A 20,999-nucleotide genomic window follows, 5' to 3' on the forward strand; every position below is an offset into this window, starting at 1 on the left:
GGCACACCTTTTAGTTTTCAAAAATTAACAAGCTATAGTGCACGTACACTGTGCATGTGCACACCAAAAACCTACTTGCTGTTCATAATACCATGACAGTAAATTTCGCAATGACAGTGACAGCATTCTGGCTGCAAATGTTTACAAGTAACAACACCATCACTCATTTGATTCATCTTGACAAATGTAGTGTACTGGATGTGGTATTATTAAAGTAACAAATCAGACAACCAATGTACATGGCTTACTTGGTTTTATAGGGCAGTAAACATTTTTACTACAATGTCAACAAATTGTCAGATTAGAGTTTTAATGATGTATTTGAACTTTTATGGTAATATGTAGGATGTGGTAACAACTCCACCAAGCCTGTTACTTTGAAGGGCTTGCCTGCTTGTTACAGGTATGACTATGTCAAGAACAGAACATTGTTTATTCATACTTGTTTCCTTAAAGACAAGACTGATTTACCTGATTCAATTAATTAATGTTTTTGTTTTTTCTTCAAAATATCATTCAAATAATTCCCACAAAAGACCAGATTTTTTATTCTACAAAATTATCTTATAAATTATGGTTCTAACCATGATTTATCCTTCAACAGTGGTTTTGTAATGTTGAAACACATGCACAAAAATTAATCACACATTAAACACGTGTATAAAAAGATCATACATGTACATGTATACAAAATCAAAACATGAATGCAGAAACGTGAAGGGCAAATGGAAAACTACATACAATATTTTTATGTACTGGTGTGATTAGTATCAGAAATCAGAAAAATGATTAGAGATAGGTTTTTAAGTTTTCAGTAAGAAAATTAAAATATGCAGTACCCAAGGAATTTGCAGAACAAAATCAAACAAACTAGGGACATCATGACTGTTTAGGTTACACTAAATCATTGTGTATCCCTCCGTGGTCCATTCGAAAGTAGTGCCTATTTCTAAAGAGTTCCTTTTCTCTTCTTGAATATAAGCCATTTAACAATGTGAGACATGTCTTTTGTGGTTATTTGTAATATCCTGTATGTGTCTGGAGTACTTTGATGCCTTGGATTGGAAGCTAACTTAAAAGATGAACTTTTGAGGGTGTGTTTTCTATTGTGTGGGGCTTTTGTCGAAATTAGGATTCCGAAACACGTTTTTCTACGGTGGGTTCATTCGACAGCGATTTACTTTCTTAGAAGTTGCGAGACGGTATGTTTTTGATTGCAATTATTGGAAGATGACAGATCCATCTTTAAAATGATACCAGGTTCGGAAAAATTGATACGTCGGAAAGGCAAGAAAAATGCTGTGAAAGTTGTCAGTTTTATAATGGGACCCTATGGGAATCGGAATTAGTGTCATATAACCTTTAAAAAGCACATTTACTGCAATGTCAAGGTCACATGGATTCGTCTGCAAGCGAGACAAGTAGAAAATGAATTTTAATGAATGTTTTGATGATTTGGGTGCTAAAATAGATGAGAGGTGTCAATATTTTGGTCCAAATGGATGTTTTAGGTGGTTTTGGACTGTTCCGGATGGGTGGGGGACCTGGTATAGACAAGTAAGGGTAACATTTCCAACAAATCTTAAATGTAAATATTATTATGTCCATAGATTGAAGTTTCAGGTGGAGAGCAAGATGAAAAATATGCAAAATTACATGCATGCAACCCATTTATGCCATTTTTCTCTTTGTTTGTAGGCCTGACTGTTTGTCCTTGAGCCGTAGATGGTCAACAATCCGCTAGCTGTCTTGCTCTGACTGGTGCACTGGACATGATTTCAATGTGAGTCATCATACTGATTGTTTAATTAACACATGATTTTCAGTTTGTTCGTTAAAGTACTAACTTAGCTGTGTATTTTTACAGTGGACTTAGTGGTGCGGTGCAGGTGGTAGACTAGGTATTTCCATATATACACTATGTTTACAGAATTGCGGCCAGTGGAGCAACATAGCTGATGAGTTAATAGCACTAGTTCTTCAGACAAATAACTTTATTTTCAACCTATAAAGCATATTTAGCTGTAGGTGGGGCCAATTAGCTGTAAGATCTGGATTTTGTTCTGTTAAGCCCTTAGAGTAATGAATTTCAGAGTGAAGACCATAGCGCCTTTTCCTAGTCAAGTATCGGGCAGCTGTATGTCTTTTCAGAAATGCACATGTCTTTTTAAGCATGTCATTGTGTTTGCTTTTAATAAGATAGGCAATAAACTCATAACCTTTAGACAAATGAGCATCTGTAAATTCAGATTTCACTATTTCAGAGTCAGCCAGACCATGATTGAGCTTAAGGGTTGTGCTGCGGATGCAGCCTGTGCAGTTCCGGGAGAAAGTCACTGTCTCGGGCAATGCGGTCTGGTATCAGGTAAGCACTATTGAAAGCCTCACACTTTTGGGGGGTCTGAAGCCTTGTGCTGTCAATGCGATCTGGTTCAAGTACAAAAAGAATGCATTCTCAAAGCAGTACTTCATCAGATATGGTTATCTCAAGCTTACAGTTCGCGGGCAGATATGACTTCGATTTGTTCTTGCTAGCAGAACCCCTACAGGCCAAACTATGCGTTAAGCACTATTTTCCACAGCAACCCTTGCAGACAGAAAAACAATACTTAAAATTACTTCTGGCATTTAATTTCTAATTTCCTACATATCTCTTTTGTATGTTTGTTTGCCCTTTTTAACTCTGACATGCCATCTTGCTCACATTGATGGAGCATACCTGTTTTTGTTTAGAGCCCAGTCCCCGGCTGCTCGAGTTTGCCGTGTCAATAATGAGAAAGCCATGGCATGATGTCTCCTCTATGTGTTTCCTTATCTCAGTGTTGAACATAATTGCCAGTTTCAGGGGCCTAAACATTTTATTTTATTAAAGGTCTGGATGATCCTTGCCTGACTGCGGGTTTGTGTACACCTCAATCCGACTCTGTGTCCTGAACAGAGGCCACAGTGGTGCAGCGCTTGTGGACAATCCATCAACATCCTGAAAGGTCAACACTACACCAAGCTGGGAAAATTGATCCTGATAGTCATCCCCAGGTAGTGAAATGAATGTTCACTGAACTTCAGAGGAATCACACCCAAATGACTTTCCTGCCACGACATTAGTGTGGCCACTCGCGTAGGAATTCCTTAGCAAACATGCTCTTTTGCATGGTGACTGTGGACATTTTTGCAAAACTTACGCTTTCAACACTGGATTTTAAAGAGAATACTTAATAAAATGTTGCTAACAGGACTTATTTATATGAGAGAGACTATCTGGATGCGCATTAAGTGTCACTTTGTGTCGTAAGCTGTTAAAGGAGCGATTTGCGCCTTTTTAAGTGTTAATTTTGGGTAGCCGGCTTAAATCGGCTTGAAAGCTGAAAATTATGCCTCTTATCATAATAGCATTAATTTTTGTGATTGCAATGTGTATGTTTAGATTGTAAGTGAAGCTTTTAATAATAATTTTCTTAAAAAACATGATTTTATATGCTGTCAGTGAGTTTTTTATTGAAAAAAGTGCTTAAAATTAAAAAAAAGTCTCCTATTTCATCAAGAAAAGTACACTTATTCACAATCAATACATTTATTTGGGCCTTTTGCTGATATATTGGTGAATTTCGCATGCAATGATACCAGTTTTTGCCATGAAAGTTACGCGTAACAATAATTGGAGACGCAAAATCAGCTGTCGTCACTTAGACTAAAAATCATGCATTCCGACTTGACTGCGGCCAATTTAGTCACCGCTTTTAATGGCCATTTTAAGGCCTTTACCCCCATCCGAATGCACTGAAATTGCATATTCATTGTGGAAATAGTTGAAATCTCATGTGGAGAAAGTTGGAAAAAGATAGGACAAAGTTGAGTTCCCTTAAAGGTTACATTACACTAAATCATTGTGTATCCCTCCGTGGTCCATTCGAAAGTAGTGCCTATTTCTAAAGAGTTCCTTTTCTCTTCTTGAATATAAGCCATTTAACAATGCGAGACATGTCTTTTGTGGTTATTTGTAATATCCTGTATGTGTCTGGAGTACTTTGATGCCTTGGATTGGAAGCTAACTTAAAAGAACTTTTGAGGGTGTGTTTTCTATTGTGTGGGGCTTTTGTCGAAATTAGGATTCCGAAACACGTTTTTCTACGGTGGGTTCATTCGACAGCGATTTACTTTCTTAGAAGTTGCGAGACGGTATGTTTTTGATTGCAATTATTGGAAGATGACAGATCCATCTTTAAAATGATACCAGGTTCGGAAAAATTGATACGTCGGAAAGGCAAGAAAAATGCTGTGAAAGTTGTCAGTTTTATAATGGGACCCTATGGGAATCGGAATTAGTGTAATATAACCTTTACACAATGAAAATACCTCCATTGATACCAGTCTCTGAGGACAGAAATATAACAACACTGAAGATATGAACTGGATACGTTCTACTGTTCTGCTGCACGGCATCCACAAAGCACAATCAAAATGTTGCAGTATACTCATTGATATAGCAAACCATTAAATTCCGGAAACTCTATCAGAAGAGACATTTAAATAGCTGATACTTTTTCTATACATGAAATGTAATTTTTGTTCATTTTATTTTTCATTCCAAAAAGACAAAATTAACCAACACGCATATGGATCTCAACTAACACTGATCATCAGTATTCAACTTAAAGTTCAGAAATGTTATACTGTTTATGTACAATAGGCAGAGATATTCTGGCTAGTATGGCTTGAAACAGATATAGGACATAATATACAAGTTGATTTTTGTAATGTTAAAATCAATAATTAATAAGCCATCATGAGTCATTATCAACGAGGTTGACTATTTGTATTATTACTGTGAGCTGGTTTAATTCTAAAAAAATGTTATAAAATAAATAAAATATAAAACTATGTTACACAATATTTAATGTTTGGTTTGACATTAAATAGGTCAGACATTTCTTAAAATAGATGGCTTTGTCTACCCCATTAACAGAACTTCATAACGTGGCACATGTAACTAGGAAAATGTACAACAACAAATTGAACTTGTGATATCAAGGCTATTTAATGCATGCCAAATATTGCCATAAAGTGATACTCTAGTCCATACAAATCAGACAGATCTGTTTTTCATTTTTCCCAATGTGAAATATTACATTACAGGTATATTAATGTTTCAATATGCTCATGTGATTTTTTCAACTTTGTTTCCCATCCATGTCAAGAATTGCAAATCTTTGACCAGGAAAAAAATCTTAAGTTTCTAAATTGAATGAGCGAATAAAAACATAATTACATTTGTCAATTTAAAAATCCCATCAAGACATAATACAGTCACTATGTTATGTTTTGCACCAATGAGTACACTTACGCATGGCCTACTGATTGACGTGATTATTATGCATCTCAGTGAATGGTTCACCTGAATGCACCTTAAAATTGAACGTAACAGGATGTTTGGATTGTCAGTGTTACTGCTAACATCTAACGTTCAGAGCAAAACTACTGTATCTCCAACAGGAATGTCCAGGACATTGAACCATTTGATAATCAAACTTTAACATGCAGACAGCCAGATATAGGCGATATTAAGCTTTTTTTTCTCTACTGAAACTTTCAAACTATGAAAATAAACTTCCTGTAAAAACAATTACTTAAACTGAATCATTTCAATGAATACTCGCTGATTATATTGTCTTTTTGCATATATTTCCTTGTCAGCCTTTTTTTTCCTTCAGTTTAAAGTATCAGAATACTGCAATTTCCCAATATGGAAAAAACTTGACATTTCCCAAATACTGTAAAAACAATCCCAATTGAGAGTTTCAAGAAAAAAGCAACACTTAGCTAGTTTCTCTATGCAGCTCTATAGCTTGAACCTATTAGTAAATATATAAATGTTGACAACTTCACAACACTCAGTTATCAGTTTAAAAGTATTTTGGAGGCAAAAATCAAATGCACTAATTTTCCAATGTGAACACTTCACAACGCGAATTTTCACGATTTCAGGGGTTTTCGCATAAATTGTTCCCAATCTGGCTGTACCTGTACCAAATGGTAGTGGATTACACTTGGAAAAATGAACGGCTGTGCTATGGAAACTTGATATTCTTTGGTTTTCTGAGAAAACACAAAATTGTTCAAACTGAAATTTCTATAAATAGTAATAGTATTTCAACTTAGATGGGTCTTAATTTGGGTGAAGATGCTAGCTGTCCATCTTCAATAGACATGAAGCAGTATAGATATACATGATGCTAGCTGTCCATCTTCAATAGACATGAAGCAGTATAGATATACATGATGCTAGCTGTCCATCTTCAATAGACATGAAGCAGTATAGATATACATGATGCTAGCTGTCCATCTTCAATAGACATGAAGCAGTATAGATATACATGATGCTAGCTGTCCATCTTCAATAGACATGAAGCAGTATAGATATACATACTACTTCACTTTAGAGAGAATAAAGTGATTTCCATATTGTATTTACTAAGGTTCTACTTATATATCTGAATATAGGGAAATAATTAAATTAGTGTCATATATCTAAACAAATATGTATTAACTTTTGGAAAACCTTTAGGAATTTTAGGCAGTCTCTAAATTAAAGCCACACACCTTGAAATGAAATACTTGGCATAGTAAAGATAAGTATCAGGCCACGACTTTTATATTTCTTGGTTTACAAAACCGCCGACCCTAATTTTTGGAAAATGGGAAAAAAAATAAAATCGGAAAATCGTCTATTTTTTAAATATTTTATTCCCGACCGCACTGCAAAACGAGCGAAACGAGAAAAAAAACGATCCGGTTTGAGTACGGTTGCGAATAAAATCAAGTAAGTACAATCAACCATTGGTTCACATATATTGCAGAGATCGGGATATTTTTCAATGTGACACATTATGTACCAGTCCTTTTATGGGCACTTCTCAAAATTTATTTCGGGTAAAAATTACAGACAATAAGAAAATCAGCGCCAGTCAAATGTCGACCCCATCAAAATTTATTTCCGTGTCTGTGACGCAACTATATTGTTTAACATGTTAATTATATTAAACAAACCCGATAGTATTTGATAATAAGTATAAATAATCCAATAAAACACTGCCATTATTTACGATATATGTGTTTAGGAATTTTGTAAACACGTCCGCCATAGTTTATAGGAACTGTACAGAAAGTTTGGAAATCGGAACAAATCGGTATATCTCGGAAAATCATTGATAAATGTATTTGTCGTTTCAATGCTTAGGGCCGAGTAATTTCGGCAAATCGGAACTCAACTTGTGTAAAACACTAGCTCAATTAACCGTTAAACTCCGCCTCCGTTCTCTGCAAAAGATTCGAAGGCGGAGCTATGCACGTGCTTTTATTAAATTGGAGGATTGCAATTGAGAAACAAACACACGATTGGTTCGGCATGTTGATTGCTAGACAAAGGAAGCCAATTTTTTCGGCGCGAAATTTGTCGCTTAATTGCTTCCGACAGAAAGCGGCTTTCCTTTGATGACGTCAAACTGTCAATTCACACAGACTGCACATTTTCGGAAGACTTAAACTGACTCCTTGCTTACAATTCCAGTAAAAAAAAACACTTGCTAACATTAAACTTTGGATTAAATTATCAAAATAAAGCAAAAGCGAAGTTGACAAATATGATTGAATTAATTCGCGTCAGTTCAAATAAGACGTTTTGCGTTGTAAATCAACGAGTTTTCATGACAACAACAACTTTAACAAACATTACCGCGACGACGCATGGATCGATCTACCTCGATTTTTTTTCATGTACGATCTCATAAGTCGAGTAAGAGCAAACACATACCGGGTAATTTGTGTATGAGTAGTTTATCTTATATAAGATTTATGCAACGGGCATCGCATTGCGTAATGGTGCGCATCCAATTTTGGAAATGAAGCGCAGTTTTTCGTTTTAATGGGAGAAGAACGCATGTCATGTAATGGAGTGTTTAAAATTGCCTGATGTTACATAAGGTGCTGTTAGGACTCATTTCATTTGAAGATATAGATGTGTTTCATTGCATAATTTGATTTTTTGTCTCTGTGTTAAGGTTATAAAAGATATGTTGTCTTTGTTCTGATGTTATTAGTATTAACTTTTTTTTCCAATGATGTTTTTTTTTTTTTTTTTTTTTCGACCGCCCGGTGGACCATTTTCAAAATAATTTTTGTAAACCAATAAAAAAAAAAGTCGTGGCCTAAATAAAAAACATATTTTATCTATGCCAATTAGAATATATGTGGTGGTTACAAGGTAGAAATCCGTCTATTCTGCTCTTTAAAACATTAAAATAATCGCGTTTGTCGAAATGGACGTATACGTCTAGAAATCCTACTTTCGGTTTTAAAAACGGTACCGTTTGAAATATAATAAATTACTAGCTAATTAGGCTACATATTTAATTTTATCTACATCAATTAGAATATATCTGGTGGTTACAAGGTAGAAATCCGTATTTTTGCGCTTAAAACTTAAAAATAATCGCGTTTGTCAAAAATGTATGTATACATATAGAAATCCTACTTTGGGTTATAAAATAAAGCATATATAAATAAATTACTTGCTAACTAGGCTATGGATTTAATGACACTTTTGCACACTTTCAAACTGCATCTATATGTATTGATTAAAATGTAGTTCATTTCAAGGTGTGTGGCTTTAATAGATACTTTTCAAGATTAAAATAAAAGATAAAGTACGTATAACACTCACTTCGATGAAATTTGCTTTACACGCCCAATGAAAGTGAAAGTATATATTATCAGGACATCATTTGCTTTTGGAAAACCTTTAGGAATTTTAGGCAGTCTCTATATTAATAGATACTTTTCAAGATTAAAATAAAAGATAAAGTACAAAGTCATATAACACTCACTTCGATGAATTTTGCTTTGCACGCTCAATGAAAGTGAAAGTATTATATGTTATCAGGCTTGTGCTTAATGGAAGTAAATATTTCAAAATATCAGATAAACTGTATTATCAGACACAATGAATCATTCTGCATCTACAAATCACAATCCTTTTTACTTATGCCAAGTTTATGAACTACTTTCTGTTTGCAAAACCATTTGTCTACCGATATGTAAAATATTTACAGATTTTAACTGACTTCAATGAATTATTTTGCAGACTATGCACAGCTCTTTTTCATCATTTTGGGAATACATGTATAACCTATACATTGTACCTGTGAAATTGGGATTTTTTGCCCATTGGCTTAATAACCACAAATCGAAAAGACAGTCCGGTCAGTTAAGTGTAAAAATGCGGAATAGATAAGATAATTAAAATAATTCTCATTCTTACAATTCTTCACTTAGAAACTTTATTTCAAACATTTTCTTCTGATCATTTTTCCAGCATCATTTTTAGTGAATTTTTCTATGACCATTTTTAGTGTCAAGATATAAAGTGTTATTTAATAAGAAAATTCAAATAAATACTGATCACCTTTTTACTGATACTAGTATGGCTGGAAATTGAGGGTCATTTAAAAATCAAACAAAAGAAATGAAGGATATCAAACGGTGAAAATAACTTCCTTGGCATACACATTGACATCTTGACTATCACGTGATTACCCCCTGTTATCGATATTATGTTTCCCTTTGGAAGGTTAAAGTTTGCATGACGCTGTGGTAACGCATCCGCTTTCATATCAAGATATCACAGGTTCGAATACAGGCAACATACTGTATTTTTTTTGTTTTCTTTAATTTATACTTTAAAAATTTGTTTAGTCTATAAAAAACATTTGAAACAAGAAATATCTTTAAAAAAGATATACGGCGTTGATTGTGGTCGATGTTTATGAACAATCAAAAGTTATCTCTATGAGATAAAAAGTAGCAGATGCCTTTTTTTCTGCGCAGTTCTTAGCCACATCACAAGCAAATCAATTACGGGGTGTTGCGACAGATTTCGTGGCTTATTTTGCTTTATGTTATATTATTACTCAGATATCTATATTTACAGAATAGAAAAACACAAGAAACATGAAAATAAACGAGTGCATATAGGTCAGCCGGCAATACTCGAATCTTATTTAATTGCATAATTATAGTATAGTGAATTATTGTGCTCATGCTTAATAAACTGGTCTAAATGGATAAATATTTCTAATTAATTTTATCAAAATTGGTCCTTATCATGCAAATGTTGAAAGCATATTAAAAATCGATGATTGACATACCACAATAATATCGCCGAATATCTTTATTTAGTATCTTTCTGATCAAAACAGACTTCAAGTGCACAAAGTTTACGAGACGGCGTTTATATAAAGATTTCTGCAACTGACCGCAAACTGACCTTGATACCTTGCGGATTGGAATGCAATGCATTAAAGTTAGGTAACAATTCTGCTGCTGAAACGACGGCTTGTTTACGCCAACTGTACACGACCAAGGCAACAGCTGTGCCTAAAATATTGATATATCGACAAAGCGACTTAACGAACTATTAACTCCATCAGACAAAAATAGCATAGATTCCAATTTTTTCCTTCAATGAAAAGTTCGCAACCACTTCTGCGAACTCCGGTGATGAACTGTATAAAACTCTGACTTTCACACACTGGCCGCGAATTGACCCGAAACCTCGCGGGTTGAAATGCAATGCAAGTAAGTACTTAATATGAGAATATAGCCTTTAGTATAAACGCTTGTGCGCTGGTAATTCTCTGAAAATAAAAGGTGAACGCACAAACTATATTGATGTCGAGAATTGAGTGTAAAACTGTTCTATCTATTGAGCCTTTTCATTAGAGATAAAATTGTTTCATGCAGTAAAACAGTGTTACAAAGACGTGGATATGTTTCCAATGTTCTGGTGTTATACTCAAATCAGCCAATGGAACAAATGAAGTGTATTCATTCGTACCTAGCCGCGGGAAATTTCATTTGAATGTTATTGGACACTTACAAAGGTCAAGTCAGGGTGAAAAGCTGGCTTAATACAGCTTACGCCGAAAAAATGCCAAAATCTGTTAACAATTCCCTAAAAACGTGGTTGGGAACCAGATTTTGATTACATTATATAAATCACAGTTCTACATGTTTCATATATACCATCATTCTATTTAATATGTTCCTAACATTTGATGCTTCTTTTGTTTTGTATACTCAGTTACCGTAATTTACGTTCTCGGACACTATAAGTTTTTAAACACTCTCTTCTTAAGCAAAAAATTATTATATTTTGTAAATGTTAAGTTTAGGATATACTGGCTTTTGTCCATAATTAATGTCTCTTATTTTTCGGACAGTATATTTTACCAAGCTATTCTACAGACTTCAGCCCTGTTTTCGCTTATCTGGTATCACTTTGATCATTTATTTTTACAACCAGATAAGGTCATAAGACATGGCAGATGCATGAATGAAGGCAATGGACCATTACATTCTCATAAATAACCATGTATTCCTTAAAAAAATATATTCACAAAACAGCATTTAAAACAGTGTCGTCCTATTAAGAAAGCAGAATGCTTTCTATTTTTACTTTTTTGTTCATTTCAGGCAAGAGTTAGCAGAGAGCTCTGTATTTTGTATTTAATTTTTTAAGCAGAAAATGAAGAGTTTTCACAATCACAAGAACATTATTGTAATTGATTTAATAAAATAGTGCTACATCTAGGATTTGAAAAGGGCAAGGAGGGAGGGCTATTTTGTCAAAAGGGCACTTTCAACTCCCCGAATTTTGTAAAAAGGGCACTTTTGAGCGCGCTGTCGTATCTGGAATGCTCCCTGTTACATATTAATTTTGTATGTTATTAATAATTGTTAGAATATATTATTATTAAACCATGCCAATAAAATGTCTACAATGGGGAATAAATATATTACAATGCAAAAGAGATTAATAAATTATAATATGTCTTATAAAAACAAAAACATTTTTATTTTATGTTAATAAGAGGGCAGGGCATCTGAAGGGCAGGGCAGGGCTTCGGAAGGGCAGGGCGGGGTGCCCTTCCATTTAGGCCTAGCTGGAGCATTGTTAAATATAATTATAATCAGGGCTTTTTTTCCTTCTTAGGGACCCGCCGAAAATCGGCCCTTTCCCCTCAGATTTTTTTTCCCCTCAGCAGGTAAATTTTCCCCCAGACTTCATTTTTTTTTTTTAACTTTAAATACATAAGTTAACCTGATCCAGTGTAGAAAATATAACATATTGCATAATTAAATTATCTGTTGCCTTGATTTTGTTTTAAAAACAGCAAAATATGTTGAATTGATTATTTAAGACTTTCCTTATTTCCCCCAAAATCTGGCGTTTCGCGTGATTTTTTCCCCCAAAATCCGGCATTTTGCGCGATTTTTTTCCCCTCAAAAAAGGCCAGGCCCTTTCCCGGAAATCAGATAAAAAAACCTGATAATTTTCAGACACCTGTAATTTTTTAATATATTTTGTACAGTGATCACGCACTGGGCGAAGTGGGCAATTATATCGTCTTGACTTCACTGTAAACGCCCGGATCAAAAGCACCGGCGATAATCACTTCGCCCTTGAATCTGGCAATTTTCATATCCTCAGCACTATCAAAGTTGCTTCTGTTTATTACCCAATACATGCCGATGTCAATCAACTGACCGAAACGACATACCTCCGCCCCCTGGCGTAGTAAATTACCTATTGAAAATTGATAAGCAACTATTCACAGCGCTCATCATATGGGTATTTGGCAGGAATCTCTTTTGACCAATCAGAGCGTGGGTTACTTACTCCATTTCGGCTAATAGAAAACATGCCGACACCGGGCGGGACACTTTGTTAATAAATGTAAATTATCGCATTGAGTGTCCCCAAAACAATGTGGATTAAAACTTAAAAGAATGTCGGTCTCAATGTATTAATTGGTATCTGTTATTGGTAGACAGGTGTATGTATATTTTATGCATCATGCCTGTATACTCTGTTTTTCAAACTGTGAAAACTTGCTTTTCACGAGTAGTAGATGCCTTCAAATGGTCCCGGACGGAAAAAGATGAATTGACGCTGACGAAAACTGCGAACGATCAACGTATGTCCCCAATTATGATGATTTTTAATACTCATTATCTTGGTCATGATCATTCTGTATCGAGAACTTGGACTGTAAACACAAAATTGCATCTGCTTAATCTGAAATGTCTATCACGAGTTGGTTACAGGGCGATTCGCCCAAACCAAGTTCTATGAAACATAAAATGTTTGAGATTGACTCTAAATCAAATTTGTGTGACACACCTAAAAGGAGTTTTTCTAAATCACTCAATCAGGCATCTTTTGACTGGTATGTTAAAGATAGTAAGTGACTGTGGCACTAAGTTTTGTCGAGATGCAAAATTTGACAATCAGTATGCTAAGAGTCTTGAGGTTTCTGCAAAAACCACAAATCATAGACGACATGCTGCATGTGAGTATATTTTACCAGGGCTTTCCTTTGATCCGAGCTCCCGGGTTATGACGCTTGAAAATTACAGAAGACCCTTGTTTGACTCGTCAGAAAACTACGTCATGCGTCAATTTTGACCCGGGGGAATATACCGACTTGCGTCAGCAAGAGCAAAAGTTTTTAAGACTAAGCGATAATTGGCTTGGGGTGGAGTATCTTTTGGAAGACGCTAACCGTTATCCCCCATTTCCAATCATTGAAGCACAAGTCTGTCCAATAGGCGGAGTTTGGCCCATTGAGAAATCTACAGGGAATAATCTACATGCGCGTCCCGCGTCTATGACGCACAAATATCGAAATAGACGCATAGTTTTGAAATATGTGCGTCCACTCGGATACATTGCTGAAACGAATCCGTTAACGCATACGCGAATCACGATGTACGAACCATCTTGGGTATGAGTCAAAAGTGTAGCGATGAACGCTGAGTTTAACCGAATGAGGCTTAAAGACGGCAACAAAACTTTTGATTGGCTCTAGTCGAGAAGCTGCTGTATAATACGAAACCAATTAGAATCGACCTTTTAAATAGAGTGTGTTATGATATTTTCTAGAGTCCCCAGATAAAAACCTGCTTTAACTTATTGTAACTTAGTCATAAATAATACAGAAAAATGCCTCCGAAATAAGGTGTTGAAGCTCAATCCAAAACAAACAAGTCAACGGCTAGCAATTCTGACAATAACAATAATATTATAATTGACTTGAATCAAGCTGAAATGTTGTAAAGGGTTACATTTATGAAACAGATAATGTTACAGTCTATGTGAAGTCAAACAAGATAGTGATAAACCTGATATACTTTAGTATATGTACAACCAAATGCCCTATTTTGCAAAATTACGCGTAAAATGTGCCTTTTTTGGGAAAGCTCCCCTCTATTTTGAAAATCTGGCTTGAGCACTGTTGAGTATTTGCTTAATGTGCAGTAGAAGTATCTCGACATGTTTCCGGACAGTCGTTTTCGGATATGGTATGATTCGTCGATTTTATTTTATTTTTCAACGTTCTTTTTAACATTTTTAAAGAATGACGAATACACATGCGTTACAGATGGTCTAATTGATAAAATTCTGCATTGTACTCACAAGAAATTGCACGTAGAAAGACAATAAAAAAATAGCGCTAAGCTAGCTAGGGCTCGAGGTGCTATGCCCTCTATTTCCTTTATCTTACGATCTCAGACTTTCTGCTTAATTTTCTGGATTTCGAATTTGGGACAATTGACACCCCTGATATATAATATGTCAGTACCAGTGCATGTGTTTTTTCGTTTTGATTTCACAATGCTCACAATTATGGTCACTTGTAAGTTTACATTGTGTCTTTTATTGACTGGAATATAAGAAATAAATGTTAAGATATTTGTTAATATGATGGTTTTTATATATTATATCTCAGTAATTTGCTTAAAATACAAAAGATCATTGACTCTCTTGCGTTACTATTATGACTCATACAAATTTGATTTTGACTCTTGAAAATAGGGAGGCCGAAAACTACAAGGGGCGAGGCATGGTCAGGGGTGATAACCCCAAAAAAGGGTTAGGGTAAGGGTTAGGGTTAGGGGTCGGGTTAGGGTTAGGGTTGGGTTTAGGCTAACCCAAACCCTAACCCCTAACACTAACCCAAACCCTAACCCTCTGACCCCCCCTTGCGCAATACCATACCATGCCTCGCCCGTTGTTTTCCGCCTCCCTTGAAAATATGGTCCCAAGAGTCATTGACTCTTGAGATTTTAGGTCTAAGGAAAGCCCTGTTTTACTATAACCTGTCTTAAAATTTGTTTTGCTTAAAGTGATATTATTCGCATCTAACAGTATGCTTATATTTATTTATCTATGTTTATAGGTTTTTATCGCAACCATTGTTTATTTTTGGTGTTTTCACTTCATATCCACTTATTTTTGTTAACGCAGCATCAACATACTAAAACAATATCCCGGAAGGAGAAAAATAATGTATTTAAATATCAACCGTACTTTTGTTCCACAACTGATCATGTACGATTAGAATCTAAATTTAGTTTTAGTGCAGATTTGTTCATACGACACACGAACACTAACTCCGATCATAATAAAAAGACAGCTCCCACTGAACACGCGTAAATCGCCTGACGTGATATTCATGTTTTTATACAACACAAAATACACCCACACTTTGTGCGCGCTTTTTATTGAGACAAAGGATAAAGCACTGTTCATTTGACGCTAGTATTTGTAAATGTCGCATAAGCATTAAAATTCAGAAGCATGCTTTTAAATTACAAATTGAATAATGCTCATTTGAGAATCGAACAAAACATTTACAGTTGTGCAAAATTAATTCAACAAACTGCAATAAAATCACACGCGTATGAAAATAGCGTCACTCATCGTCTGCATGATCTTACTGCAGGTACAGGTATGACTGCTTACAAGTGTTGTCGCTCATTCAAAGCGTGCGCCAATCAAACTGCCATAAAAGCAGTATACATCTATTCAAGCCAATTAATAACCACATTAAACAATGCCGTCTTTTCGGTTTGACTGCGAACGTGAGACAATAGATATGAGAAGAGGACCCCTGTTCATTGATCGATTTTGACACGTAACGTAGTCACCTATTTGGGTAGGCATTGCCATGGAGACGCTGCCATAATATCACTTTAAGATATGCTGGCCGAAACGCATAAGACCCATTTTAGCATGACGCGGCTATGAAGTGTGATTTAAATGTGTCGAAAGAAAACTGCGCGTAAATCAAATATTAACATACGATACATTTCGATGGTGAAGAATTACACTCATAATAAGGCATGTGAGGACACAGTAAAGGTTCTGTGTGTGCTGTGAGCATTGTGTCTATGGTGCTTGAGGAACTTAAAACCAAAGGACTAGACATATCTAAAATGGTAGGCATCGGTACTGATGGTGCTAGTGTAATGTAGGACTGGTGGTGTTGTTAAATTGCTGCAGGAACATTCACCTTCTCTCATTGGCTTACACTGTGCAGCTCATCAAGTAGCTCTGGCAACATCTCAAGCGGCTTAACATAGCCCAGACATGAAGGAATACTCCAGAACTATTATGAACATATTGAGGTATTTCAAGAAGTCAGCTCTCCGCTCAAACCGATTGCGTATGATTCAGAATTTGTTGAAGTTGCCCGAGCTGAAGTATGCCGAAGTTCTGACACTCCGTAAATTGGCTCAGCATGGTGCAAGCTGTCCAGGTTGTTTACAGGACTTACATGTACCCTGCCTTAGTGATGAAGTTTGTGCACATTGGTGACCAGAAAGTGACCTACATGTACATTAGACCACTGTCAGAGTCGGACTGTAATTCAGTAAATGACCAGATTCAGGAGAACATCCATTTCAAGGGTTTCACTGAGAGTGACATTGATGACAGTGATGGCGAGGATAATGATGAAAATGTTGGGTACACACCAGAGCTGAGATACTACACTCAACAGAAACATGTGTTGGACAGTATTGGGCCTCAGTACATACAGAAGTTAACATACAACCTGAATGATCGGTTTAGTCACACTGACCTACGGTACTAGAATGCATGAAAGTTCTGATTCCCTACAACATCTCTGAGACAAAGTCTGTGACCAAGTATGGACTTAATGAACTTGACAAACTTGGTTGAACACTAGTCTTCGAAATGCATCTGCCACAGAAGGAAAATGCTCGCAGTGAGTTTCAGACTTACAAACGTCTCGTGAAAGGCAGCTACAGCAAAATGAGTTTGACTCAGGTTCTACGTATTCTGGTGAAGGGGAATGACCTCCCAACATTGTTATGCTCCTGAAGTGCTGTGTTGTCATTCCCCGGACCATCGTGCAGTGCAAAAGAAGATTTCGCACACAAAACAGAAGAAAGTCCAAATCTACAACATTACTGAAATCAAAGGCACTGGACGATCTCATGAGAATCTCGGAGGACGGACCAACACCAGGTGACTTTGACTTCGGCCGTGCCCTGCAGAAATGGAAGTCCTTGAAGGTCCGCAAGTTGTACTCTAGGTGAAGAAGTGCTTATTGTACTGCGCTGCAGTGCTCAAATTAAAGTGAATCAAATAGTCAAATGTGCTCTCTGTTTTAAGATAAATGCCGTTTAGATGAATCAGCTAAAATCAAATGTGTTCTAGGTTTCAGGAGTTGAAAGAATGTATTAAGCCAATCAATACATGTATATTGAGTTTTATGCTTTGCTCTAATGTCAAATGTAATAACTGATAAATTAGTGCTTATAGAACTGCTTTTTCAAAAGTATTTTCTTATGATTTGATGCTTATATTTTTGTCAGTAATATATTTATTAAAAGGAATGATTTTATTACTTGAGTTCAAATACATGTAAAGGTCATGATTCACAATAGTTCATTGGTGATCGCAAAAAATCCACTTCTCCCTAAAACTGCCTCACTTTTAACTCTCCAGAACTTAGGGAGAAGTGACTTCTCCCAAAAATTGGAGTCTAGCTTGATCCCTGTTTTGTATCTCAATTATTGGAGACAATTTTTTTTAAGTGTACGAAATGGGGTACGTTACTTCAGTATCAGTTTTAAAAGATAAATTATCGTCTTGTTTCTTGCAGAACACTGTCGACTGTTCAGTTTTTTCAGGGCTGTAATATTGTTAAGCTTTGTGACGCCAAACGTTTACCTTGCAATTTTCGGCCCTCTCGTGAAGTCTATTTACTCTTAATGTGCAACAAATATGCTTAATGTATTAATTTTAAACTATTGGGCAGGGCATAAAACTTACATTAGACAGCAAATTTAAAAATATCAGCAAAAATGAAATCACAATAATAACATCTAAAATAGGATTTGTTATGTTGAAATCTTAGCTCTTGGGCATTTTAAGGATGGGCATGTCTGGCTGTCATAGTCATTTGTTGATTGTGCATATTTATAAGTCACAAAAATGTTTGAACTCTTTTCCAAACTTAAAATCATCTACATATTATTTAAGGATATTCAGCCGAGAAAGTTTGAGCCAAATCCTTCCAGTAGCTACATGTATAAAGGAATGAATTTGAAAAACGAGCTTGATGGGACTATATTTTTTAGAAAAACAGACAAAAAGCCATATTAAATTGCTGCAAAAACTTGTTGCAGCTGAGATTGTGTAGAAGCATGAAACACCAGACCTTTTTCTGTCTATTTTAAGGGAAAAGTACCTAGCAAAATTGGGATTTTTCGAGTCGCGAAATCTTCCAAATTCTGAATAATTTTCATCGACAAAAGCATTATTTGGGCAGGGAGTTTTCCAGTCATTTTGAATAAAATTCATATAAATTATGGTTATATATTTTGTAGGTTGTTTACAAAATAAAATTGAGATATAGAGTCTAATAAATATAAGTCATAAGACACTTCTTTCTAAAAAAAGAAAAAAAATTTGGGGGGATTTTTTTTTGAGAATTGGGAAAAAATATGCATATTTGGCATTGGGAATGGGTCCGACTATCAGACCCGTGAGATACATGTAGGCAGAAAAAGGCATGAACACACCGAGCGACTTACAGGCAGTGGATGTCCGAGATATCACTGATGTGGTTGCCCTCCCGCTATTAGATCTCAAGGTAGGGTCTTCAATAACATCATCATCATCGAAGGATGTGTGCTGTGCAGCATCCTCAGCATTGGAGATGGCCTCGCACACACCCGAGTCATCACTCTGACCAGACACAGGCTCCTGTTTGTCTGGCACATTATCATAAATAATTTCATCATCATCACTCACATTTTCTGCAACACTTACTCCTGGCTTTGTAAGCAAACTTTGAAAATTCCACTTCTCATAGTCTGGTACATTTCTTTTTCTATTTGTATCTCCATCTAAGGTTCTTTGTTCTTCCACTATGTCATCTTTGTCAATATCTTCTTCACTATATTCTGGTGATTTAGATTCCACTTGCAAATCTTCAGCTGTCAACTGCATTTTACTAAAATCTATTAGTATAGTTCCACCACTGATGCACTCCTCGTCAGAGTTATTCTGTGACAATGACTGTGAGCTGTGACCCTTAATTTCCTCATCACTTCCTTTTGGTGATAGTCTATCAATGAAATTTTTTCCATGATCTTTCGTTTTCTTACCAAACAACTTTTTCATGCTTTCTTCACTTGATGACTTAGCTGTAGCCGGTTTGAAAGTTGAAAACTCAACTTGGGCATAGCCACTTTGCGCAATATTTTCATGTGAACGAAATTCTTTTTGTGAAACAGCAAGTTCTTTGACTGTAATGTGCAGGTTCTCATGTGATTTTGACAGTTCCCTGTCTGACCTATTAATATTGTTTGACTGTCCTTTTTTGTCCGATGCTACTAAAACTCTGGTTACATGTTTTCCATCCTTTTGAGGATACTTGGATGGCGTTATTGCACAATAATCTCCCTCATCATCTCCAGACATATCAATGACCATCCGTGGATGAACTTTTATCTGAACCTTGTCATTCGCATTATGTTCCTGGGTATTGTTAGAATATTTCCTTGGAGTTGCAGTATGTGGTTCACTGTCACTGTATCGTGGTGTAAGATTGTCAGTCTGTTTTAACTGATTGACATCAGAACTGTGAAACTCGCTCAGTTTACTCCTCTTGTGCGGCACAGGGGGAGCTGTTTTTTTCTCGGTCTTATAATGACTGCTTTTCAATGCTTGAGAGTCCTCTTCCTGCTTTGAAGATGAGCAATTATCTACTTCAGATTTTAGCGAAATGTCTCCATGTTCTGATGATTGCATATTTTTAGGAATAGCTGGCTCACCAGGAGCTTGAATGTTATTGCATAGACTTGGTGACACTGTTGGAAGGCATATTTCCTCATATTCCTCTCTGTGCAATCGACGCAAAGACGATGGAGACGGTTTTGGAGATACTGTCGGGGGAGATGGTAATCGTGCATAGTCACCCTCTGATTGTGATTTTGCATCTTCACCAGAAGAGGAATCGCTTCTGTCAAACATTTTGATTTTGTCTCTCACTGAGCCTCTAAATTTTACTGTTGGTTTGTTGTTAACATTGTCCATACCAGAATCCACTTTTTCCACTGCAGAAATGTCCTCATAATTATTTTCAGGTTCAATCCTTTTCGGCAAAGCTGGCGGTGTGTCTTTGCACATGTTTTTCATAAAAGAAGTGTCCTCAGTGTCACTGTTAATGATCTTTTTGGGTTTTTTTACATGTGAATACAGTGATGAAACATTAACATCCAGTTTCTTATCTTTAAAATGTGCCATCCCTGTAAGAACTTGGTTGTCAATTGCCTGTGATAATAGTTCTATAAAATATTCTTCCTGTTTCAATCTCCTATTTAAATCGGCAATTTTTTCATTGCTGTCATTCATTAAGAATGTCAACGATTTATTTAATCTGTCCTCGGCCTCAGGCTCATTTTTACCTTTTGAAAATTCACAATCCAAACGGGCAACAAAATCGTCAGGTATATCGCTTGAATATTTATCTTTCCATAACTCTTTTAATTTACCAACCGTGTCCATTTTCACACACGGTTGCTTTCAATATGGAGTGTTTAACAACATGCACTCAATCAAA

At 35.9% G+C, this 20,999-nt stretch overlaps 1 protein-coding gene and 1 long non-coding RNA gene across 22 annotated transcripts in view; one reads left to right on the forward strand and one right to left on the reverse strand.

The window, feature by feature from the left end:
* The window catches only part of LOC127871437 (breakpoint cluster region protein-like), a 232,114-nt gene that overhangs the window by 210,836 nt on the left and 279 nt on the right, over positions 1-20,999 (reverse strand). For all 21 annotated transcript variants that reach the window (XM_052414367.1, XM_052414366.1, XM_052414365.1 and 18 more), the window contains exon 1: positions 18,967-20,999. This exon is cut by the window's right edge. In XM_052414367.1, coding sequence (XP_052270327.1) covers positions 18,967-20,944 — 1,978 coding nt within the window. In that variant the 5' untranslated portion in view covers positions 20,945-20,999. The remainder of the gene's footprint in view (positions 1-18,966) is intronic.
* On the forward strand, positions 1,581-4,581 carry LOC127871449 (uncharacterized). Its single transcript, XR_008045341.1, has 3 exons — positions 1,581-1,783; positions 2,265-2,365; positions 2,873-4,581. It is a non-coding gene; the product is annotated as an uncharacterized LOC127871449 (long non-coding RNA).

The sequence above is a fragment of the Dreissena polymorpha genome, chromosome 3, assembly GCF_020536995.1.
Source record: "Dreissena polymorpha isolate Duluth1 chromosome 3, UMN_Dpol_1.0, whole genome shotgun sequence".
Taxonomy (NCBI): Eukaryota; Metazoa; Mollusca; class Bivalvia; order Myida; family Dreissenidae; genus Dreissena; species Dreissena polymorpha.